The following is a 25,983-nucleotide window of genomic DNA, read 5'->3' as shown; positions in this document are numbered from 1 at the left end:
CAAGTATAAAATAAATGTATATATATATATATATATATATTTTGTCGTCGTTTATTTATTAATTGTAAGATGATCTTACTTTAATATAATAATTCATTTTTTATTTTTTTTTTTTTGGGCTTTTTTTTTTTTTAATTCACTCTCCTGTTCCTTTGGATTTTATGAAATATTTTCAATAGAGAAAATAACAGAATAATTTGCTCAATATTTTTAATATGAAAAAAAGCTCACAAAATAATTACTTTTGAATAATATATATAATTTGTTAATAATAAAAAAATAAAAAATAAAAAAAAATAAAAAAAAAAAAAAAAACCCTTGTAATATAAATTTACAATGTTCAAAAGTATTATATTTTAAATTAAATTTGCTATATATATTTTTTACAAAATAAGTAGAATATTTTGAAGTATATAATTAATTTTTAATAAAACTCTCATTTCCTTATTTATAAACAACAAACTCATAAATACATACATTAATTCAAAATGTGCACCCCTTATTCCGTTGAACCTTTAGTATATGACAGCTACGAGTATGTCTACTTAAGTAAGTCACTGAAAGAGAGAATAACATATAAATAAATAAATATATATATATATATATATATATACCATTTTATATATACGCCTTTTTTTTCATTTTTTTTTTTTTTTTTCATTTTTTTCTCAATGTCTTTTTTTATATAATAACGTATCCATAATAATATATATTCTCTTATTCATATATTTTTTAAAAATGTGAGTATATTATGACACACGTTTATAATATCTATATATATATATATATATATATATATATTATATATTCTTAATATATTTTTTTAAATATAAGAAAGAATTCATTTGTGTAATTTTTTACTTATAGAACCAAAGAAAGCTGCTACCAGTGCTGTATATTACCCTTTAAACATATCATGGAAATATGTAGCCAAAAAAAAATCAGTAGGATGTTTTGGTTCTCGTAATAAATATACATTAACTCCAGAAGCTTATTATTCCCCTTATTACTACTACTATGTGTATTATTACCCCTCTGCTGCTCGTTTAGTACGTACCACAAAAAAAGAGAACGAACTAAAAGAGAACAATAATAAAGAATCAGACGACGAAAAAAAAGATGATAAAGTAGGAACAGAAAAAAAAGAATGCGATTGTTCAGAGAGAGAAAAATATATTCGTGCATATGTACCACTAACTGAATCATATTATTTTCCAACAAGTGCTTTATATGTACCATATTATTCCGTCCTTGTTCCATAAGAAGATAATATCAACCTTGCATAATATATATATACATAATATATGTATTTAAATATTTTTATTCTATTTTTTAGACATTCCATGTAATAATTCACATGTTTTTTTGTTTTTTTTTTTTGACAATATTATATTATCATATTGAAATTATTATTCCTATTTGTTATATTTATTTATTTTTTTATGCTTTAACCACATTGGTTTTAATCTCTAATATATATATATAAATAATATACATATGTATTTTTTATTTTGTGCCTTTTTAAATATTATCTTTAATTATTTCCTTTCAACTATATAATTTTATTTCATTTTTTTTTTATTTTTATTCTATATTTTTTTGTAGTCATTAGTTTACAATTTTTATATCATTATGTTTAAAATATACATATTAATATTTTTTATAAGTATTTTTTATTATTATTTATTTGTGTTGTAGTTTTTTTAGGTACGTCTTCTTCTACATACGTTCATATGTACTTTTCTCTATGTATTATTTGATAATCATTTAAGTATTTTCATTTTTTATTTTTTTTTTTTTTGCATTTACAGAATAATTTTTTATAGGTGTTTTATTAAACAAAAAAGTAAAAAAAAAAAAAAAAAAAAAATAATAATAATAATAATTAATATTCAAATGCATATTTTATTAAAATAATTCTTTTTTTATTTATATTGTTGATTTTTTTTTTGTGATTTCGTTTAATATATTTTATTTCATTTTATTTTTGTTTATTTTTCATTACAATATTTGTCCTTATATATAAGTAAACGTCAAAATGTACCACCTATATATATATATATATATATATATTATAAAACATAGTAAAATAATTCAAAATAAATTTAAAAATAGGAACCATTTTATATGTATTAAAAAAAAATATAAAAAAAGTTAAAACACATAATGAATAATATATATATATATATATATATTTATTTATTTATGTGTGTGTTAATTTTTATATTATTATTTTTTCCCCTGTTCTTACAATTTATATCTTAATTATAATTCAAATTGTAGGTAGTTTTGAATCTTAACTTATCATTCATATATAGATCAGAATTCGTCACAGGTTCAATTAAATTTTTTGTATTTTTATAATTTGTTAAATGAAATCTGGTTGCTTGTTTATGTTTATTTATAAAATCTTCTTTTTTAGCAATAAAATTTTCTCTAATTCTTTCTCTTATAACATAAGATGGACAATGGGGGTCTAACTCTAGATTATAATTATTTATAATATCATCATATTTTTTAGCTATAGAAGCATTTTTATTATATTTTTTATTTTGTTCACTAAAAGATCTTTCATGTGATTTATTTTTTAAATTAGATATAAAATCGAAATATGGTTTGTTTGTATTTTTAATCCAATTGAACATAGATTTTTCTTCCATTTGATAATTTTTTAAAAAATCATTTACATTAATATAACCTTTATTTTTATTATCCATATATTTCATAAGTATATTAATATCATTATTAGTTATATTTTTTAATTTCAATTTATTAACACTTTTCATTAAATCTTCTTTAGTTATATAACTGTCTTTATCATTATCTAAATGTTTAAATATTTCATATAAGGATAAATAAGATTTTTCGTTATCATTTATATTTTTGATTTTAATATTTTTATGATTATTATTTGTATTTATATAATTACATTTGAAATTATTTCTTACTGAATAATCAATCTCTTCTATTAAAAATTTTGCCCTTTCTATTTCATCCTTATTTAATTCATCCATATTATTATTATTATTATTATTTATATTGTTAATCATATCTGTTGGTGGAATATTTCTGGAATAAAAATCATATGCATCTTTTACATTAATATTTTCATTACTAATTAAATCATAATCAACTTGAAGATTTTTTATAAAATCTTTTACATATACCTCATCATTTTTATTTGTTAATAATGTTGATATATATGCCTTTATGTTAAAATCTGTTAGCCCTTCTTTTTTTCTTTTCATATTATTATAAATGGAACTGGATAATAAGATATTATCATCATTTTTATGTTTATTTTTATTCCTTTCATCTTTATTTTCAACACATCCCAAATTTTCCTTTTTTAATCTATCATTTATTATATGTACAATTTCTTTTTCTAAATCATCTTTTTTAATTTTTTCCTTTTCTTTAAATAATTCTGTTAACTCATTATCTGTTATAAGATCTTTAAAATGTTTGGAAAATTCACAAGCTCTTGATCTGATAGTGTCAATATAATTTATTGTTTTTAATTGAACATCTGAGGGAGAGAAATTATATTTTAACATTTTATTTTTTAATTTACTACAAACAATCTTATTGACATAATTACTTTCTTCATTTCCTGTTTTTTCATTTATAAAATTGAATATATCTTTATGATTTAATTGATCATTTTCAGACTGTAAATTCTCTTTTAATATAGACCAAGAATATTTTATTTTTTTATCATCCATAGATGGTAATATATATTTTACTATATATTTATATTCTTCATAATTGAAATAATTCTTATCATAAAAATTATTTTTAAATGATATATCATTATTCTTTTTATTTTTATGATTTCTTTTTTTATCATTCATATTATATGTATTATTTACATTATTTATTTTTTCTGTATAATTATTATCTTCTTTATTATTATTTAAACATTCTTTGCTTTCTATAATTTCATTAATTTTATATTTCAATCTACTATCTTCTGCATTGTGTACGTGATTTAGATATGTCCACAATTCATCCAAATTATATTTCTTTATCTCATTATTTTTTTTATTATAAATATTATGATTATTTATATTATTATCTTTCTCTATTTTCTTTTTTCCTATATTATCATTAAATTTACAACATGTACCTTTAAAATATGTATTATCTTCCTCATTCATTATTTTGTTCAATTGTATCATGGGCATATTATTCGATCTTTCTTCATGTTTTTCACAGATCTTATTATAATATTTTCTACTTTCATTTATATTGGGTTCATTAAATAAGACATTTTTTTTGGAATATGATGATATTCCATTATTATCATTATCACTATGTGACTTAAATGTACTGCTTGAAATTTCATCATCATTTTTTTTTTCATTAATATTTGATATGCTGTTTATATTTTCAAATTCATCTAAATTAAAATAAAAATCCATTTTATTACCTTTACCTGTAGTATGGTATCTTTCTTTCTTCCTTGTGGCCATTTCTATAAGGATGTATTTTTTTTTTTATAAAATTACATTTAAGAGGATTTCTTTTTTTTTTATAAAATTACATTTAAGAGGATTTCTTTTTTTTTTATTATTTAAGATTTTTTTTTTTTTTTGTTAGATTTTTTTCTTTTTTTACTTTATATAAATATATATGATAAATGAATAAAAAAAAAAAAAAAAAGAGAGAAAAGGAGCAAAATAAAAAATATGTATAAATACAAGAGTTCTATTTTTTTCATATAAATTAAAAAAATATATAAATAAAATAGAAATAAGGACTACTATATATATCTACATATATATTTATATATATATGTGAAGGTATTATTATCTTATATTTTTAAATGTAAGAAAAATGTAATGTCTTTTTTATTGAAATGTATATATATATATATACTCCTTTTTTAATGTAGTGCCTTAAAAATATATATATATATATATTTATATGTGCATAAATAATTATGTAGGAGAGTGTGATTTTATGTGATAAAAAATATATAAGAATGTATTAAATATCAGAAGGAGAAATATAATAATATGGAAACTAAATCTTATATAACACACACGCACATATATATATATATATAATATAATAGTAATATTATTAATAATGATGTGCTTTTAAATTACTTTATTTTTCCCAAGTATTGTAATTTATTATGGGTGTATATAAAATATACATTTAAATGGGAAATTATAAAAAAAAAAAAAAAAAATACATACTTATATAATATATATACATATATAAATTCATATAAATAATGAGAAAAGGGAAAGATAACAACGATCCTATGTCTACAAGAATCGAAAAGAAAATCATTTTGGACATGTTAAAAGAAAATGATTGCCAAACATTAGAAGAATTGAAAAATTTAGTTCTTTTTTTAAATAATGAAAATAAAAGATTACATAATGTGAATATGGATTCTTTAAAAAAAATAAATATACTTAGTGTAAGGGTTAAGAATTTGGAAAAAATATCAAAGAAATATGATCAATTTTATACAAACAAAAAGGAATATAAAAAGAAATTAAAGGAATTGAAAAGGAAAAGTATCACTCTCAAAAATTATACAGTAAGAATATTCCAGTATAAAAGGAATTATAAATAAATATATATATATATATATATATATATATATATATATATATATATATATAGTATATACAAATGCATAAAACCCTTTTAGCATATTATCAGTGTTCATTTTTCTTATAATGTAGTAATTTTTGTTATTATTAGATTATATAAACATATATTAATTAATAACTATTTTCTTATATTAGATGGATAAAGAAAATGAATACAATAAAATGTGTGAAGAACGTGATCAATACTTTAAGAACTTGTTTAAAAACTTAAATAGAAAAATTGAATATACCTTTACATGTGATAATGAAAATATCTATGATGATTCAGATAGCAATTCTATATATACTAATAGTAATCAAAATGAGGACAATATATCTTACAGTAATAAAAATATAAAGAATGACAATCTTTCTTCATCTTCAATATCTAAAAATAGTAATAATACAAAGAATAGTTCATACAATGAAACGAAAAGTATATATGATGATAAAAATGTATATGATGATAAAAATGTAAATGATGATAAAAATATATATGATGAGAAAAATGTATATGATGAGAAAAATATATATGATGAGAAAAATATATATGATGATAAAAATATATATGATGATAAAAATATATATGATGATAAAAATATATATGATGATAAAAATGCATATGATGAGAAAAATATATATGATGATAAAAATATATATGATGATAAAAATATATACGAAGAAAATAATAATAATACAAATGTATATCAAATGAAAAGTCCAATTTATCATACGAAAAATTCATTACAGAATATTACAATATATACTTCTATAAATAAAAATGACATCTTAAAGGACATAAATAAAATAAATGAAAAAAGTTCTACCCAAATAAATAATTCAGATATATATCAAATATCAAATGATGAAAAAAAAAATAATAATATATATAATAGTATCGAACACATAAAAAGCCTATGCGAGTCTTATAAGAATTATGATAATGATCATTTATTATATTATAAAAAACATAGTCATTCAAAAGAAGACATTCATAATTATCCTCTATTAAATAATGCTAAAAGATCACAACTCGAAAATAATAATAATAATAATAGTAATAATAATAATGACTTCTTAAACACAATAAATAATAATATAAAAAATAGCATAAGTGAAATGGAATCAAGTAAGAAAAAAAAAAAATCAAATTTGCTTATTACAAATGAAATAGAAAATAAATTATCAAATATTCAAATAAATGATACAAATAAAATAAATGAAAGTAATACCAAACAATATGGACAAAAAACAAAAGGAAATAAAATAGGAAATCATAAAATTAATATAAAAGAAAAATTAAATGACTTAATTGAAAATATACACCTCAAAAATGATAAAAGGGAAAATATTAATAATATGGATAATATAAATAATATAGATAATATGAATAATAAGGACAATATGAATAATATCAATAATGTTAATAATATAAACAATTTACACAGTACTGATAATATAAAAAAAGATAAACTACAAAAGGATCATATGGAAACACCTCCTATTCATAAATCACCTATTACAAGAAAATCAAAAAATAATATTATAGATATATTAAACAATAAAATGAATATTACTTCTTTAGAAAATGTAGATACTAGCACACCAAAATATGTTAAATATAATACTATTCATAGAGAAATTATGAATCCTCGCCAGCATTTTTTTAATCAAAATAAATCTTCCATCGATCACATTATTTGTTTATAAAGAAAAAATATATAATACACATATAAATATATATATATATATATATATATATATATTTAATAAGTCATGATTATAATATTATGAAAAAAAAAAATAAAAATAAAATAAATAAATAAATAAATAAATAAATAATATTTACATGCCATATGTATAATAAAAGTGCTTTTAAATTTGTGTATTTTTCTTTTTTTTTTTTTTTTTTTTTTTTTTTTTTGATATATGTAAATGTGAATTTTTAATATTCATAAACATACACATAAAAATTAAGTCCATTTTAAATAACCATGTGTTTTATACAATTTTGTAAATTTATATAAATATTTTATATATATTAAGAAATATTTATATTTTTTTTAATTTATAAAGTTTAAAACAATTTATTTTATTATAAAAAGAAATTCATATATATATATATATATATAACAAAATTTATTTTTTATTATTATTTTATTTGATTGTTATATATCTCTTATAACATTAATTTTTTTTTTTTTTTTTTTTTTTCTGTATTTAAATATGAAAATGTGAAATGTTGAGTTTTATAAAATTATTATTATTTTTTTTTTATTTTATGATTTTTCAAGGAAAGGATATATTTTGTGTAAATCATAAACGTTCAGATATATCCTTATTTTTATATTCTCATAGAATTTATCAAAATAATAAGAAAAATCATGTGAGGAAAAAATTGAGTATATTAAATTTAAAGAAGAGATTAGACCCGAATGATAAATATACAGTAATTAAAAGGCATGAATCCAAAATACAAAGAAATCTAAAAAGAAAGTATATGATTGAAAGATATAAAGAAAAGAGGCAACAATTAAAAAAATATATATCTGAAGCTTCGTCACCTATTGAATATGTTTATTGGAAATATAAACTTTCAACATTACCTAGAGATTCTTGCCCAGTACGATATAGAAATAGATGTGCAATAACAGGTATGTAATAATAGTATTATATATATATATATATATATAATATATATATATATTTTTTTATGCTATTCCTTAAAATAAATAAATATTCATATATCTTATTTTAGGCAGAGCTAGAGGATATTATTCCTTCTTTGGTTTATGCAGACATCAAGCAAGATCTCTAATACAAAAAATGTTTTTTCCAGGATTTGTCAAAGCAAGTTGGTAATAACATTCAAAATATCTTTGGACGTTATGAAATGAATAAAAGAACAATGAATATATATATATTTTATCAAAAGGAATGAAGAAAATAAAGAAGATTGAAAAAGGAACAAATAAATAAAACAATAATTTTAAATGACCATCAAATGTTTTTATTTCACCCTTTATATATATATATATAAATATATGTATGTATTTATTTTTTATTTTTTTATTTTTTTTTTGTTTATCATTTATCTTCATTTTTTTAAACAACTAAAATGTAATTATATGGATATAATCTATATCCACTTACACGTTGACATATACATATATATATGTATATTTTTTTTTTTGTAATAAGATGAAATACTAAACATATGTATTTCATTATAATATATAGAAAACTAAATAATAACCATTATTATATAAATAATAGTAATAACATATTTTTTTTTATTTTATTCATAAAAAGGTACATATATATATATATATATATATATATATTACTTTTTGAGCTTGCACATTTCCTTTTAAAGGAAAAAAAAATATCCTTTATTAAACAAATATGACGATTTTCTTCTAAAAAATATATAATAAATTAATATATTTTTTTATGTTTTCATTTTAATTAAACATTTTATGAAAAAAAAAAAAAAAAAATGATTTTCATTATATATATAAATATAAAAAAAAAAGAAAAAGAAAACAAATTGCTTACATAACAAAATTATATTATATAAATATATATATATTTATATATGTATAATATATTACATTTTAAAAGTTTTTTTAAAAAGTAACTATAATTAATTTAAAATAAAAATATATATAACAAAGCTTACTATATAATATATATATATATATATAATATTTATTTATATTTAAATATGTAATTTTTCATAATTCAATTTTCATAAATTCCACCATTTTAAATATAAAATCTTATATATATATATATATTTATATGTTAATTTTTGTTTTTTTTTTTTTTAATTTTTCTTTTTTTCCCCACATATTATTTATTATCCTTATGAATACACTAATATAAAATGTATAAATATTTAGAAATATTATGTATTTAAGTAGTGTATATAATCTAAAACAATTATATCTATACCACTACAATTTAAAAACATATTATTAACATATTTATAATATATATATGTAAATATTTTTAAAACCATATCTAAATTTCTATATAAAAGTTTAAATGATATTTATTTATAATCATACATAAAATTATAAAGATAATATTTTATTATATTGTTTTCTCAAATGGGTATTAGAGTAAATTTTATATTGTCATAAAATATTAATATATATATATATATATATGTTTATGTGTCACAAAAGGGAAAATATAATTTATACATGTGTATAAATCTACAATATAAAAACAAACAAATATATATATACATATATATATATATATATATATATATATATATATATATATATGAATATACCTTTGTTGTATGGAAATATATTAATTAACCCTTAATTTTCTTTTTTTTTAATATTTATTCTTTTATGTTATATGTACTTGAAATAAAATGCTTAAGATAGGAAATGTCGTGAAGAATAAAAGGTGTTTTTTAAAATATGACGTAAAATTTTATAGTAGTAAGAAAAAGGTAGAGACTAAAAAAAATAAAGAACAGAAATATAATTTATGGAGATGGGGATGTCCAGGTGATAGTTTATTTTCTTCTATAAAAGTTGGAGAAAAAAACAAGATGCCTGAAAAATTAAGTGAATTTGAAAATGTAAACATAGAGAAATTATCAGCTGGTTGTAATCATTCAGCTTTTATTATAGATGGAAAAATTTATACATATGGATTAAATGATAAAGGTCAGTTAGGAAGAACATTAGATGGAAATGAAAAATCACAGAATTATTCATTAATACCAAAAGAAGTAAAAACAAATGAAGATATAAAATTTAAAAATGTATGTTGTGGTTATAAACATACATTAGCTATTGATGAAAATAATGAATTATATAGTTGGGGATGGGGTGGAAATATTTTTAAGGGAGCTAATGGATTAGGTCAAGGAAATAAAAATAATATAAATAGCCCTAAAAGAGTAGAAACATTTAAAAATGAAGATTCTGAATTTATAAATATATCTTGTGGTGAACAACATAGTTTAGCCTTAACAAAAAATGGAAAGGTTTATGGATGTGGAAAAGGAGAATTTGGAAGATTAGGTAAAGGGAATCATGGGGATCAATTATTTTTTGAAGAAATAGATTATTTTAGTAGTAATAATATTGAAATTAAAGATATATGTTGTGGTCATAGCTTTTCAGCAGCTCTTTCAAAAAATGGAGATGTATATGTCTGGGGTAGAAATGATTATGGTCAATTAGGTATTGAAAATAGTATTGGAGATTTATATTCTCATGAAGTATATCCTAATAAAGTTAAATATTTTGAAATTGAAAATATTAAAATAAAATATATTGCTTGTGGTGATAATCATATGATTGCTTGTTCAGAAAATAATATTATTTATTTTTGGGGATCAAGAGCATGGCTTGAACCAAAAGCTATAACATTAAATCCTTTATATCAAAATAGTTTAATAAAAAAAAATATAGAAAAAATTGACGCAGGAGGTAGTACATATTATTATTCTATGCTCTTATCTGATCATAAATTATATTCATGGGGAAAATATAATTCCTCTTGTTTAGCTTTAAATGATAAAAAAAATCATAATGAACCTACATTGGTAGATTCTGCCTTATTTAATAATGAACACATATGTGATATTTCATGTGGCAGAGGACGCGTTCTTGCAAAAACATTGGCAAATAATTAAAACACACAAAAATGATATAATATATATATATATATATATTTATATATTCATACCTATATATTTTTTTTTATTTGTCCATTTTTAAGTAATAACTAATTTTATAATTCTTTCAGATGAAAAAATTATATTCTTGTTTCCTCTTTTTTTTTCTTTTTTTTTTTTTTTTTTTTGGTTAATGAAAAATATGTTCATATTTTAAGAGACACAAAAATATATATATATATATATATATATATGTATAAAATAGCAATTATAATTTTTGAATTTATTTAATTTTTTTTTTTTTTTTTTTTAATTAATTTATATTTATAATTTATAGTTTTTAATAGTACATATATTTTTAAGTATTAAAATAAAATAATAAAAAAGAAAAGAAAAAATTTAATTTTGTGCATTTCTTTTCGCAGATAATTTGAATAGAATATAATAAATATATAACATTTAGACATAACATTTGTTATCATATAAAATTGTATATAAAAGAAATATAAATAGAATATTATCTATTTAATAATAAAAAAAAAAAAAAAAGAAGAAAAAATAATAAACATAAAAAAACGATAATTGGGCAATCTCTATATATATTTGTACGATTATTTTCTTTTTTTAAAATAATAAATAATATATATATATATATATATAACATATAAGACTGAAAGAAAAAAAAACTTTAAATTATAATGAATTAATTTATTATATTTTTATTTTTTTTTGAAGTTTATATGAAAATATACAAATAAAGGTGACAGATATTTTTACTTTTCAATAATTTATGCAAAATTTTTAAGAATTCATTTTTATATGTTTTATTTTAAAACTTGCGAATTATAATAAACATTAAGGTTTTTTTTTTTTTTTTTATTTTATACACATTCTTATATTATAAATATATATGTTATTATTTTTCTTTTTTTTCTTTTTTATAATAATACCTTTATATTATTATTTTTTTCCAACAATTGACCTATATTATATATTTTTTTAAATTTTTCTCTTTTTTTTTTTTTTTTAATAAAACATTAAATGAGGAAATATATATAGTTTATTTATATTCATAGGAGATTATTTTATAAATATATATAAATATAAATACTTAAATATATTATATATATATATAATATATATTTTATATATATTATATAAAATATCTGTTCATATATATATTATCATTATATCTATATAAATATAATGAATATAATTATATTATATATATATATATATATATATATATATATATATGTATATTAATATTTTCTTCAGCATATATATAGAAAGAAATGGAATAAATGAAATATGTATAATTAATACTTATAATAACAAATACCCAAGAATATTTATATAACAAATTAAATATTACATACATGTATGTATATATATATATAACTTCCATGTTTAAATATTAAAAAATATTTTGACCCTTAATATTTTTTTATTCTGTTTAAACAACATTTTATTATATATGAAGAATTAATTTTTTTATAATTTATTTATTGAGAATTGAAAAACAAAAAATATAATATAAAATTAAAATTAAAAATCAAAGTAAAATAATTATTATTTTATCTACTTTTCAGTATGACGTAAATATATTAATTTGAAGAGTTTTTATAAAAATAAAATAAATATATTTATATAATATATAAAATATTATATATATACTTATTCAGAATTTAAAAAAATATTATTATATAATTATATTATATAATAAATATATAATACATAAATTTATGAATATATATAATATAATATTATAAAAAATATATATATTTTTTATATTTATATAAGCTTTTCAATGTTGATTATGTTATATTTAATATTATAAATAGCAAAAGTTAACATTTTATAAAAAGAAAAACAAACAAACAAACAAAGACTCTTCCATTATATTCAATATATATTTTATATTTTATCTTTGCTAATATATATGTTAACATAAAAATGATTATATTAATGTTTTATATAGTATAGGAAAAAAAAAAAAAAAACTATTATTATAAAATTTTTAATATATGTTTAAATTTTTTTGTGCTGAACAAATATGAAATTGGATATATAAATTTTTTTGAATAATCCAAAATAAAATATACATAAATTGTGTTCATATATTATATAAAGAATACATATTATATATTACATATATTAGTATTTTTTTTTTTTTTTTTTTGGTTTTTTTTTTTTTTTTTAGTAAATAAAAAGACAATATGGGGTTGACGTTAAGTTCTCCTCAGCTACCTCCAAATGCAGGGGGTAATATTACAAGCAACAACAATAACAATAATGATACAAATGAAAATCAGAGAGTACCATTTTTTCAAAAAATTGTATCCATTATAGTACAAATGTTAATTATGCATTTGGTAATGTATTTCTTATCAGGTGGTAAAAATAATATGATGTCTAAGTCAGGAATAATGGATAGAACTAATGTAGTTTTAAAAAATAGTTTTGAGAAAGGTGATATATTTGATATATATATTTTTTTAAGTAATAATCAATCTTTAGATTTTGAATATTTGAAAAAGAATAGTAAATTAATTAATATAAGAGAAAAAGAATTATATAACCATAAAACATTTAAATCATATGAAAAATTAAATTATACCTTTAATTTAAATGATAGTTGGAAAGATGAAAAATATTTAAGTGTTGTACTTGTTCCTATTCATTTTTATAAAAAAAGACATTATCCTTTAATAAATAATACAACTTTGAAATATGAATTTAAAGATAAAATATTAGTTGAAAATATTCCACTTACAGTAAAAATGGTACCATTTGAATCAGAAGAAGAAGAGAAATATAATTTAATGGATCCAAATAATAGAATAAAAAGAAAAAATATAGAAGAAAAAAAAAAAAAAAAAAAAAATGAACAATTGTATCACATTAAAAGAAGAATTGATATTAATGTTATATATGATGATGGAAAACATATGGCCAAAGAATTTAAAATGCCTTATTTTAAAAATTGGAAAGTTAATTTAAGTTCAAATACTTATACACCACCAATTTTTTTATCCGATTTTTGGTTAATAGAAAAAGATTATTATGTTTTAGATGAGAACTTTTTAAAATCTAAAGATAAACGAGTTAATTATATATGTACTTATGATCCATATATGTTAACAAAAAAACAAAAAGATATTCATTTATATATAACGGAACAAAATATAGATGAAAATAAAAAATTACATATAGAAATAAATTATGGAACATGTAGTTTTATATATTTTATGTTTATCAAACAAATAAGTCATTCACTTAATATGATGAATAATACAACAACAACAACGGCAACAACTAATACTACTCCAAATAATAATAATAATAATAAAACATTTTCAATTCAAAATATAACAAATATTACTGCAAATAAAGAAGTACATATGATGAAAAAAATATTAATGACTACTAATATTTATATGTTAATATTTTCAGCTATTTTTATATTACTTCATTCTATATTCTCATTTTTTGCATTTAAAAATGATATGCAATTTTGGTATAAAAATGAATCTATGGAAGGATTATCAGCATTAAGTGTTATAACAGCATTTGTTTGTGATATTATATTAGCTTTATATTTATATGATTCAGAAAAAACATCATGGTTATTATTATTTGAAATGTTCATAGGAGTTGCATTGTCAGCTTGGAAAGTAACTAAAGCTGTACATGTATCCTTTAGTAAAAAATACCCATTTATTATATTTAAAGATAAAAAAAATTATACAGAATCGATGACCAAAAAATATGATAAAATTGCAATAAAATATGTAGGTATTTTATTAATACCATGCCTTATAGGATATGCTGTATATGCATTATTCTATTTTAAATATAAATCTTGGTATTCCTATATTATTTCAGTATTAGCAGGAACTGTTTATACCTTTGGGTTTATTATGATGACACCTCAACTTTATATTAATTATAAATTAAAATCTGTTGAACATTTACCATGGAAAGCATTAATATATAAATCATTAAATACATTTATTGATGATGTAGCTTTCTTTTTAATAGATATGCCTTGGATGCATAAGCTTTCTTGTTTTCGTGATGATATTATTTTCTTGTGTTATATTTATCAAAGATGTATATACAAAGTTGATAAAAATAGAAATGAAGCACTTTCACAAAATGAAAAAATTGACAACAATAATAATGCAAATCAAAATGCCCAATTAAGGCAATTGACACAAGAACAAAATGTTGTAGAATCCCACGACAAAAAAAATGATTAATAAGGATTCATAAAACTAATTATAAATATATATATATATATATATATATATATGTGTAATTTTATTTTTTTAAAGTATCAGACTTAAAACTTACCTTTTTGTATAAATTATTAACATTTTTGTATAAAAATTAACATATTATACTGTTTTATGTGTTTATTTAATTAATATACATTTATGTTTTTTTTTTTTTTTTTTTCATTTTTTTTTTAATTAATTTTGTTGTTAATATAAAAACACACAAAAATAATATAAAAATATAATATAATAAAATATAATATAAATTAAATTAATTTTATATATTCATATGTATAATAATGATAAAAAAAAAAAAAAAAAAAAAGAAAAAGAACATGTTGTACATATGTAACATTGTTACAAGTATCTTTGAATAATAATTTTTATGCTTCATGAACATAATTAAAATTAAAAAATATGCGACCTCATAAGAAACATAAATAAGATAATATATATATATATATATATATATATATATATATATATGTATACATCAATACAATATTAAAAAATAATGTGTGCAGAAAATATATACTAAAAAATGCACGGGATGCATCATACACGTTGTAAAAATATATATATATATATTTTGTCTATGAAGTTGATATTTTGTATGTTTTTTATTTTTCCGTATATTTTTGAATTTGTTAAGAATTGTATTTAATTCAAATTAATAATAAAATATATATATATATATATATATATACTTTCTTTTTCTTTTCTTTTTTTATAATTATATATCATTATTAGCAATTATTAATATATATTTATATATAATTATTATATACAAAAGATATAAAAAAAACACTTTAAGTGTCACACAAATGGATTTTTTTTTTTAAATATATTTCACTACCACAACAAGTATATTAATAATAATGAAGGGTAGAAAATGTATTGATATATAATTAATCGAATTAAAAAAAAACATTTCATTTTTATTTCTTACAATTTATGTTAAAATTTTTTTTTTACTATAACTTTATTTTTTTTTTATGTACAGCCAAAAAAAAAAAAAAAAAAAAAAAAAAAAAAATTGGAAAAGCTAGACAGCTGTCAAATAGTACAAACATATTCAACCAAAAATTAAAGATAAATACAACAAAATGAAATCACAGAATTTAGACCTAATAAAAAACATAAATTTTGATAAAAATCATAATTTTATAAATTATACTGAACTCTATAAAAAATATAAAGAAAAATATAATGTTAAATCATTCAACAAATTACCAGTAAGTGCTTATACATATCCCAGATATTCCAAAATAACTAATTTTGATGAATTAAAAACAGAGTTAATATGTGAAAAAGAAATTAATGAAAATGAAGAAGAATATGATGAGAACGATGAACAAGATAATATAAACAATTACGATGGAAATATTGAAATATTATTTCCTAGGATAAACCAAAAAGAAAAGCAAGATATAAAAATAGAAAAAAAAGAAGATAACATTTATAAAAGTAAAAAAAAATCCTTAAGACAAAGAATATATGATGGAGAAGTAATGTTTTATGATGATTATATAGAACAATTAGCTGTTAAAGATTATGAACATTTTTTTAAAAAACCTTATGAAATTAAAAGGAAAGATGAAGGTGGAAAAAATTATTTTTATGGAAAAAAATTAGAAATGAATGAAGAAGAAGATATATACCGTAAGTTTTATGGTTTTGATGATGAATATTTTTTAAACAAATTTAAATTAAAAGATAAATTCGCTGAAAAAGAAAAAAATATGGAAGAAAAACAAAAAAAAAGAAATGAAGAAAAAATATTAGAAAGACAATGTGGAAAAAAACTAACATATGAAGATAGACAATTTATATTTAATATTATAGAAGAAAATCAATTACAAGATAATAGCATATATAAATATTATATGAAAAATAAATGTATATTCGATAAAAATTTACCAGAATTTAAAAAGAAAGAATTGTTATGTGGTTATATACCTGATATTATTTTACCAGCAAATGTAAGAAAAGTTAAACATCCTAAAAATTGTGGAGTCCCATTAAGTAGTTTACATATATATGCTCAGTTTATTCATGAGTTATTTAAATGCCCATATATTTATAATGCCATAGATGTTGAATTAGGCAAATATTGGAAAACAAACGACAATGAATTACTCAATATAATGAAATCAGAAAAAATTAAAAAGGGGTATAAAAAAGATATATACACAGCAACAAAGGAACAGTTAGAAAAGTCTAGTGAAAAATTGAAAAATTTATTAAAAAATGATGAAGTTCAAGGTGATACAAAAAAGAAGTTTACTATAAATTTTAAAATGCCAAAGAAAGAAAAAACAAATATAGTTGTATCGAAAGGTAGGTATATTATATAAAATTTAAAAAAATAATCTAAATGTAATTAATTAATTTGGTATCTATGAATCATATTAAAAAAAAAAAATTGATTAAAAAAATTATTTATTTATTATTCCGGTTATTACCAATTATAATATATATATATATATATATATATATACTAATCTTTAAATGTGATGTCTTTTTCGTTGTACATTTTGTATATTTATATATATATTTTTTATTTTCTAATATTCTATTTCATTTAATTCATCAGTTTTATAAATATCCTGCTTATATAAATCTTTATTGTATTAATTTTTTTTTCTTTTTTTAAGTATATTTCTATACATACCTAACATAATTTTATAAGTATTCATATATTATATTATATCAACCAAAATATTCACTTTTCCATATTATTTCTATATATAATTGTTTGCTTATTCAAAAAAAATGCATAAAATCAATTATTCATAGAATCATATGGTATAAGTGGTTTATTATATATATATTTATATATATATTTAATATATTTTATTTCTACATAATATAAACCTTATTCATTTAATTATTTTTTTTTTTATTTCAAAATTTTTTTAATTTTAATGTTTTTTCAAAAAAAAAATGATCGTATATTAAAACATATATATTTTTGCTTATATTATATAAAAACATAATACTAAAAAATTTAACAAAAAACAAAAAAAAAAAAAAAAATACACATTAAAAATAAAATAATATATATATATATATATATATATATATTCATCTTTTTGACCATTGCTTCATGGCTCTGGATTTTTTCCTTCCAGGCATTTTAGGAAATTTCTGTCTCATATCTTCATATAATATATCATGTTGTTTTAGTTCATTATATATATGTGGACATGCATTTAATAATGCTCTTCCTACAGCTAATCGTGCTGCTTTTGATTGTCCACTTATTCCTCCTCCTTTTAACTTTATAAAAACATCAAATACACAAGCAGTATTGGTAACATAAAATGGTTCTAACACATCCATTCTGTTATAGAAATAAGGCCATCGTATATATAAATCCTCATTACCATTTATTTTAATAATACCTGAACCTCTTTTTATATATACATATGCACATGATCTTTTATTTGTCCCAATGCCTTCAGATTCCTCTAACCATTCATTATTATCATGCCAAAAAGTCTTTACTCTTTTCTTATTAAAATTATCTATTAATATTTTATTTATTATAGAATCATTATATTTATTTGCACATTCATTGATTTTTATATTATTAGAATAAAAATCACCTTGATTTAATTCATCTTCCTCTTTTTCTTGTTTTGTCGTTTCTAATTCCATAATTTTTTTATCAATCTGAGATAATTCCTCTGATCCATTTTCTTGTCCTTCACTAGAAAAAAAATTTTCAATAACGAATGGACTTGTATCTGGAGAAAATGGTGGGGACCTCATAATAATTCTTTGTATTTCTGTAGTTGTCTTAATTCCCAACTCTTTAGATAAATACAATGCTTCATCTAATGATAAAATATAATCCTTTTTAGGTTTTTTGCTTATTTCATTTTGTGTAGAATAATTATGTATGTATTGGAAAAAAAATCCTTTATTAATATTTTCCTTGATATTTTTAAAAATGTCATTTCTTAAGGCTCTTATTCCTATCATACTATTTATATAAATATTAATATAATTATATAAATGAACATTTAAATTGAGGACTTATATATAAATGGTATGGATTGTTCTTTTTTTTTTTCTTTTTTTTTTTAATAAAACTGATTTATTTATTTATTCATTCATTTTTTTCTTTTCCCAAATATGTTCTTATTCTTTAGAGAAAACTTAATAATATAATGAATATATAAAAATATTATATATATATATATATATATATATATATATATATATATCCTATTTTTATAATTTCTTTTCTTTCCTTTATTTTACTTTATTTTATTTTTTTTCCACATTTGCCATTATCCTTTATAGATATAATTAAGAATAAAAATAATTATTTATTATGTTAAAACATATACCTAAAAAAAATTTGAAAATATTCAGTAATATTTTACATAAAAAATTTTAATTTTATTTAAATATTATATTTTTATAATTTTATTCTCTAAATTAATTATATATATATATATATATATATATATATTTATTTATATAATTATTTATATAATTATTTATTTTTATTTTTTTTTTATTTTTTTCCCCTTCAATTTAAATAAAAATATGTATAAGTACACTTTTGGTAGGGAAATATATACATAGTGAAAAAATATATGTACATAAAATTTACCCTTCTCGGCCTCTTGGCTAAGATCAATTTGTAGTACCTGTTCTTATCAGCGTGATAGCTGATATGGTCTCAATAGAGGCCTTATCAATTTCACAAAAATTTTTGATAGGGGAAAGGATAATTTGAAGCTTGCTTCTTATAACCTTTCGCGCGTTGCCTTACCCTTGCACTAAAGGTTTGTACAGTGCACCCTTAACAATTTTAAATTATCAATTTTTTATATATTTTGTAATAATAAAAAAAAAAAAAAAATCACAAAAATATAAATAAAAATTAAAATATTTTTATAAAAAATTATATATTATAATGTTTTTTTTATTTCAATATAAATTGAATAATAGAAAGAAAACTCATATTATATATATATATATATATATATATACTATAATTATGTAAAATATTATAATATAAAATTATATATATATAATAATTAATTTTGAGAAGATATTTTGTTTAATATATTTATTTTTATTAAAATATAAATATACATATATTGTATATATTATATATAATTACATAGTTAAAATATACCATTATTTTGTAAAAATGAAAAAATATATAATATATTATTATATATATATATATTTTCCCTTTTTGTAAAAAAATTAGAAACAATATTTTTGGAAAGATTTCTTTTTATCACCATTCGAAATTTTCTCATTTATTATTGTAGTTCCCTGAAATGTTTGAAATAATATAAATTTAATTTTTGAAAGGTTAAAAAATAAATCAAGTTTAAATGTCACTTGTTTTAATTTTTTTTTTTTTTTTTTTTTTACATATTAATGCAACTAATAAAAGCTATTTTATATAAAAAAAAGGAAAAAAGGGGATAATGTGGTTTTCACATAAAATGAGTACTATTAAAAAATAAAATATAATATATATATGTATATGTATATATAATAAATAAGCTACATAAAAATTAAAAAATATATATGCTTTTTTTTTATAAGAAAATATTAAAAAGAATAAAATATCTAATTTTTATTATTTACTAATAAATAAATAAAAACATATATATATATATATATATATATATATATATATATAATATATATATATATTTTTTTAATATTTTGCAAAAAGGTGTATAATCTCAAAGTATTATATATTTTTCATATATCATTTCATAAACATATCATCAAGTTGATTCATTGCCTTATTAACATTATCGTCAGATGTTATTTTGACGTCCTCATTTTTATTAGTATTTTTTTTCATTGCTGTATTGTTTGAGAATTTAAAATTTTTTATATTATTTCCAATACTGTCATTAGTAAAATTCTGTTTCTTTCCATTTTCACCATTATAATTTAATCCCTTCAGTAGTCTTCTTTTGGTTTCTTTCTTTCTGTCTTCAAAGTTATTAATAATTATTTTTACGGTTTTCCTTTCAGGTTCCTGTACCTTATTTTGAAAATCTATATTAGAATCTTGTTTTAAGTCTGGTCTTGAACCCAGCTTGAAATCTTGTCTAAAATCTTGACCAAAATCATCACCAAAATCTTGTACAAAATTCTGATCATAATTCTTTTTCATATCTTCTCCAAATAATTCTCTGAAATATTGTCTCCTTTCTTGTTGTAGTTGTTGTGTTTCTTCCTTAGCATCATCCATTTCTGGTATATAACTACTTCTCATTAGATGTTTAGAACATTTGTCATTATTATGTTTACGCGACTTCATATATATCACTCCAACAAATATGGATATTAATGCTAGAAAAAATAACATGACAGAAGCGAACAAATAATGACCATCATATTCATACAAATTATATAAAGCATTTTCACATATATAAGAAAGGACTTCATCATGATGTGCTTCATTAGCATCTATATTATATGTTTTTCCTCTTTGTGGAGATTCCTTGAAATTTGGAATATTTACATCTGTTACAATTTTTATAGGAATATGAATTTCTCCATAGATTTTGGATTGCCCATCAAGAGGTATAATAGCTATAACGATATCTGTTTCATATACTCCTTTTTTATAAGCAGAGAAAACAACAGGAATATGCTTTTTCTTACCTTTATCTAAATTAAATTTAACAAAATAACAATCCATTTGCATCCATAACCCTCCTAATAAAGTAGTCAAAACTGCACCCTCTGCATTAACTAAACTGTCATTTATCGTTCTTTTCTTTGTAGATATTATTTTAATAGATGTCCTTGTTAATATATCTAACACCTCTTCTGCTTGAGGAATAAAACCTTGATTATAACAAACTGAATATACTAAAGCACTTACACCACATACATGAGGAGCAGCCATAGAAGTACCTGTAAAGATCTTGTATGAATTATTTGGAATAGTCGAGTATATGTGATGACCTGGGGCTAAAATGTGCACACTCTTGTGTCCATAATTTGAGAAGGGAGAAATTTCAAAATTTCTGCTAATGGAGGCCACACTAAAATAAATAAAAATAAAATAAAATAAAATACATACATATATAAATATATTTACATATATAAATATATTTACATATATAAATATATTTCCATATATATATATATTTATTTATCAATTAATTTTCAACTTGCATATATTTTATAAATATTGTGTATTACCTATAAACATGAGGAAATGTAAATGTAGCAGGATATAAAGGGGAAATATCATTATCGTTACTTTTATTTCCAGATGCCGCTATTAACACACTTCCCTTTCCATTTAGAGTATACTTTAATCTTTCCACTGCTAGATGTAGGTTAACGTCGAAATGGCTAGAACCCCAACTAGCATTTATAATTGGTGCCTTATTTAATATACATACATTTAAAGCCTTAATTGCATGAAAACTTCCACCATATTTTTTACCATCAATAAATCTTAATGATATTAATGTAATATTAGGAGCTACACCTACTACACCTAAATCATTAGCTACACCTCCTATAATACCAGTAACATGTGTACCATGACCTGAAGTATCTGTAGGATTTTTTACCATGAAATTATAAAAATCTTCAGTCATTTCATATTTTTCATTATAATCTGGAATATATAAATTACCATTCAAATCAACATGATTTACATCTGCTCCTGAATCAACTACACATACTTTCACATTCTTATTCCCATATCCAGCCAAAAACCAAGCATTGAAAACTCTAATAATTGACAAATTCCATGTGGAATAATCTCTTAATTCTTTAGGTAAAAAATTTAATATTTCTTTTTCAATATTTGTACGTCTAGAATTTAGCTTTTTAGCAAATAACATAATTGGTTCAATACTTAAAAATTTAGTTAAGAAAGAATATTTGTTGTTATATAATTTTTTATTTGCTTTTATAAATTTTTTCTTTGGAGCTTTATCATCATCCACATAATCTTGTTCCTTTATATAATCCGCTTCGTATGTATGGTATGTACTAGAAAAACTCCAGTTTTCAACATATTCTTGTAAATCATTATGTAATATTAATAGTGCTTCTTTAAGTAAATCCATATTATTCATATCAAAAACAGTTGGTATAAAAATACAAAGAAAATTGATGGGTGTTGATATATCATAGGTTATTTTATCTACGTTCTTAAAATGTTCTTTAAAATATTTTTCTAAATTTTGTTTTGCATTTTTTATAATAGTATTCATATTTTCTGAATGAAGATCTAAATCTCCTTTAAGTACAAGTATCAATTCTTGTTTCGATGTGTAATTATTTTTTAGGTTTAATAGATATTGATCTACAAGTTTATCAACATTTAATAAAATACGATTATTATTATTATTATTATTATTAAGATTATTATTATGATTATTTTTACCATTTTGTTGTTTTTTATTTTGTTGGGCCTTATCATTTTTGGCATTATAAATTAACGTATCTTTTGTTTCATTTTCACTACTTGAGAAACTTAAAAAATTTATAAAACGTCTGAACATACTTGGTGATTCCTCATTATTATTATTATTATAATCCATTATATCGTCATTCATAATATTATTATTATTATTATTGTGATGACGTATGTCTTCGTTCTGGTCATTTCCTCCTTTTTGTTGTGTATTTTCTTTTTCCTTTTTGGATTTTTTACCATAATATAATGTACCCGTTCCATCATACAGGTTTGTATTTTCGTGCTTGTTTATTTTTTGATTTAATTCAATAAGAGACTCTTTTTTTTCTCCTTCCTCATATATACCATCCATATCCATAAATTTAGGATTCTTTGTCATTAAAACAATTTTGTATTTTTTTTCTCCATTGTTTGATAATACTATATATCTTTGATGAGTAAAACTACTATTATTGTTTTCATTAAAAGGTATATTAATACCTCCTATACTATTTTTTGATATATCTGAAGCATCAATAGAAATATCATTTAATATATCCTTAGAATTGGTTACTATAGTATAATGGTCATATTTTTTTGTTATTATATCTCCTTCATTCTTTGATGTTTTAAAATTATTAAGAGAATTCGATTTTCCTTCATTAGAAATATGCTCATCATTACTTTTTTTATTTATCATATCATTTTTAATTTCTTTCTTTGTTGGTACATCTTTTTTTAATTGACCATTTATGTCATCTTTTTTCACTTCCACTTTTGTAGGTATATCGCTTTCTTTTTTTTCCTCTTTTGATTTTTCATTATCATCCCTTTTTATATTATTATTAGCTGAATTATTATTGCTCGCTTTTTGTTTAATTATTTTAAATATTTTCTCATAATCCAAATTATTCTTATTTTTAATATTTGGATTCTCTTTTAATTTGAGTATTGCATCCTTAATTAATTCATCAAGAGATTTAGAACTTTTATAATTCGAAGAATTATTGTTATTTGATTTGTCTTTATTATTTTCATTATTTCCAGAATTATCATTATTACTTACACGATTATTTGGATCCTTACTTTGAGAACTTAAGCTTAATTCTAATAAATTTATGACATCTTTATATTCTTTCTCTAACTCATATTGATTTATATTTAGATCTTCCTTTTTATTTTTATTTTTAATTTCATTTTTATTTTCATTTTTATTTTCATTTTCATTTCCATTTTCATTTTCATTTCCATTTACATCTTCCTTTGATTTTTTTTCTAACTCTTTTCTCCTTTTCTCAAAATTAGCTGATATTTCATATATGTCAAATAACGGTTTGTAATTTTGTTCTAAATCAGACAAAAAGGATTTCTTATCATTTATTTTATTATTTAGAATCCTATTTTTCTTCCTTAGTTTATAATTATATAATTCTATACTACTTAAAAAATTATTATTATTACAATCATTATAAAAGATAAATTTTATTAATATCAAGGAAATCACATAAATAGTATTCAGCATTATACACAAAATAATAAATAACCAAAAAAAAAATAACAAAAAAAAAAAAAAAAAAAAACCACAGCGCAAGGAAATCTTATAGAAAAAAATGTTTACATATTTAAAAAAAAAAAAAAAAAAAGTTTCATAAAAAAAAAGAAGAGACAAATATAAATACAGAAAAAATAGAAAAAAATAAAAATTAATTACACAAATGTTTAAAATAAATGAATGACTACATTTTAAAAAAAAAAAAAAATACAAATATATGTTTAAATATTAATTTATGTCCTCATGCGTATGACAGAAGAGGAACTTACACAATGAAAAAAAAAATTTTTTTTTTGAGTTCATGATATAAAAGAATTATATAAAAAAAAAATAATATATATATATATATATATAAAACATATAAAATAATTATTATCATATATGGTACATATATGTATATTTATATATATATATATATATTTATATTTATATATATTTTTTTTTTCTTTTTT

The 25,983-nt window shown here is 18.9% G+C and overlaps 9 protein-coding genes and 1 non-coding gene across 10 annotated transcripts; 7 read left to right on the top strand and 3 right to left on the bottom strand.

The window, feature by feature from the left end:
* Positions 1-488: 488 nt before the first annotated feature.
* On the top strand, positions 489-1,262 carry PADL01_1136000 (conserved Plasmodium protein, unknown function; the record flags this gene model as incomplete). The annotated part of the gene is made up of 2 exons (XM_028682835.1): positions 489-549; positions 868-1,262. The coding sequence occupies 2 exons, from the start codon at positions 489-491 to the stop codon at positions 1,260-1,262; spliced, it is 456 nt and encodes a 151-aa protein (XP_028539074.1).
* A 999-nt stretch (positions 1,263-2,261) lies between these two features.
* PADL01_1135900 (conserved Plasmodium protein, unknown function) lies at positions 2,262-4,475 on the bottom strand (the record flags this gene model as incomplete). The annotated part of the gene is made up of 1 exon (XM_028682834.1): positions 2,262-4,475. One exon carries the CDS (start codon positions 4,473-4,475, stop codon positions 2,262-2,264), a length of 2,214 nt encoding a protein of 737 aa, XP_028539073.1.
* A 770-nt stretch (positions 4,476-5,245) lies between these two features.
* On the top strand, positions 5,246-7,325 carry PADL01_1135800 (conserved Plasmodium protein, unknown function; the record flags this gene model as incomplete). Its single annotated transcript, XM_028682833.1, has 2 exons — positions 5,246-5,560; positions 5,772-7,325. The coding sequence occupies 2 exons, from the start codon at positions 5,246-5,248 to the stop codon at positions 7,323-7,325; spliced, it is 1,869 nt and encodes a 622-aa protein (XP_028539072.1).
* A 529-nt stretch (positions 7,326-7,854) lies between these two features.
* On the top strand, positions 7,855-8,477 carry PADL01_1135700 (apicoplast ribosomal protein S14p/S29e precursor, putative; the record flags this gene model as incomplete). Its single annotated transcript, XM_028682832.1, has 2 exons — positions 7,855-8,269; positions 8,374-8,477. 2 exons carry the CDS (start codon positions 7,855-7,857, stop codon positions 8,475-8,477), a joined length of 519 nt encoding a protein of 172 aa, XP_028539071.1.
* A 1,531-nt stretch (positions 8,478-10,008) lies between these two features.
* Positions 10,009-11,286, top strand: PADL01_1135600 (UVB-resistance protein UVR8 homologue; the record flags this gene model as incomplete). The annotated part of the gene is made up of 1 exon (XM_028682831.1): positions 10,009-11,286. The coding sequence occupies one exon, from the start codon at positions 10,009-10,011 to the stop codon at positions 11,284-11,286; it is 1,278 nt and encodes a 425-aa protein (XP_028539070.1).
* A 2,201-nt stretch (positions 11,287-13,487) lies between these two features.
* On the top strand, positions 13,488-15,533 carry PADL01_1135500 (conserved Plasmodium membrane protein, unknown function; the record flags this gene model as incomplete). The annotated part of the gene is made up of 1 exon (XM_028682830.1): positions 13,488-15,533. One exon carries the CDS (start codon positions 13,488-13,490, stop codon positions 15,531-15,533), a length of 2,046 nt encoding a protein of 681 aa, XP_028539069.1.
* Positions 15,534-16,657: 1,124 nt separating this feature from the next.
* PADL01_1135400 (conserved Plasmodium protein, unknown function) lies at positions 16,658-17,908 on the top strand (the record flags this gene model as incomplete). The annotated part of the gene is made up of 1 exon (XM_028682829.1): positions 16,658-17,908. One exon carries the CDS (start codon positions 16,658-16,660, stop codon positions 17,906-17,908), a length of 1,251 nt encoding a protein of 416 aa, XP_028539068.1.
* A 730-nt stretch (positions 17,909-18,638) lies between these two features.
* Positions 18,639-19,541, bottom strand: PADL01_1135300 (mitochondrial ribosomal protein S9 precursor, putative; the record flags this gene model as incomplete). Its single annotated transcript, XM_028682828.1, has 1 exon — positions 18,639-19,541. One exon carries the CDS (start codon positions 19,539-19,541, stop codon positions 18,639-18,641), a length of 903 nt encoding a protein of 300 aa, XP_028539067.1.
* Positions 19,542-20,178: 637 nt separating this feature from the next.
* PADL01_1135200 lies at positions 20,179-20,376 on the top strand. The gene has a single exon (XR_003699362.1). It is a non-coding gene; the product is annotated as a U2 spliceosomal RNA (non-coding RNA).
* A 930-nt stretch (positions 20,377-21,306) lies between these two features.
* Positions 21,307-25,501, bottom strand: PADL01_1135100 (subtilisin-like protease 2; the record flags this gene model as incomplete). Its single annotated transcript, XM_028682827.1, has 2 exons — positions 21,307-22,603; positions 22,764-25,501. 2 exons carry the CDS (start codon positions 25,499-25,501, stop codon positions 21,307-21,309), a joined length of 4,035 nt encoding a protein of 1,344 aa, XP_028539066.1.
* Positions 25,502-25,983: the final 482 nt, after the last annotated feature.

Source organism: Plasmodium sp. gorilla clade G2, assembly GCF_900097015.1.
Source record: "Plasmodium sp. gorilla clade G2 genome assembly, chromosome: 11".
NCBI classification, from domain to species: Eukaryota; Apicomplexa; class Aconoidasida; order Haemosporida; family Plasmodiidae; genus Plasmodium; species Plasmodium adleri (nom. inval.).
This window is presented reverse-complemented; position numbering and strand designations above follow the sequence as displayed.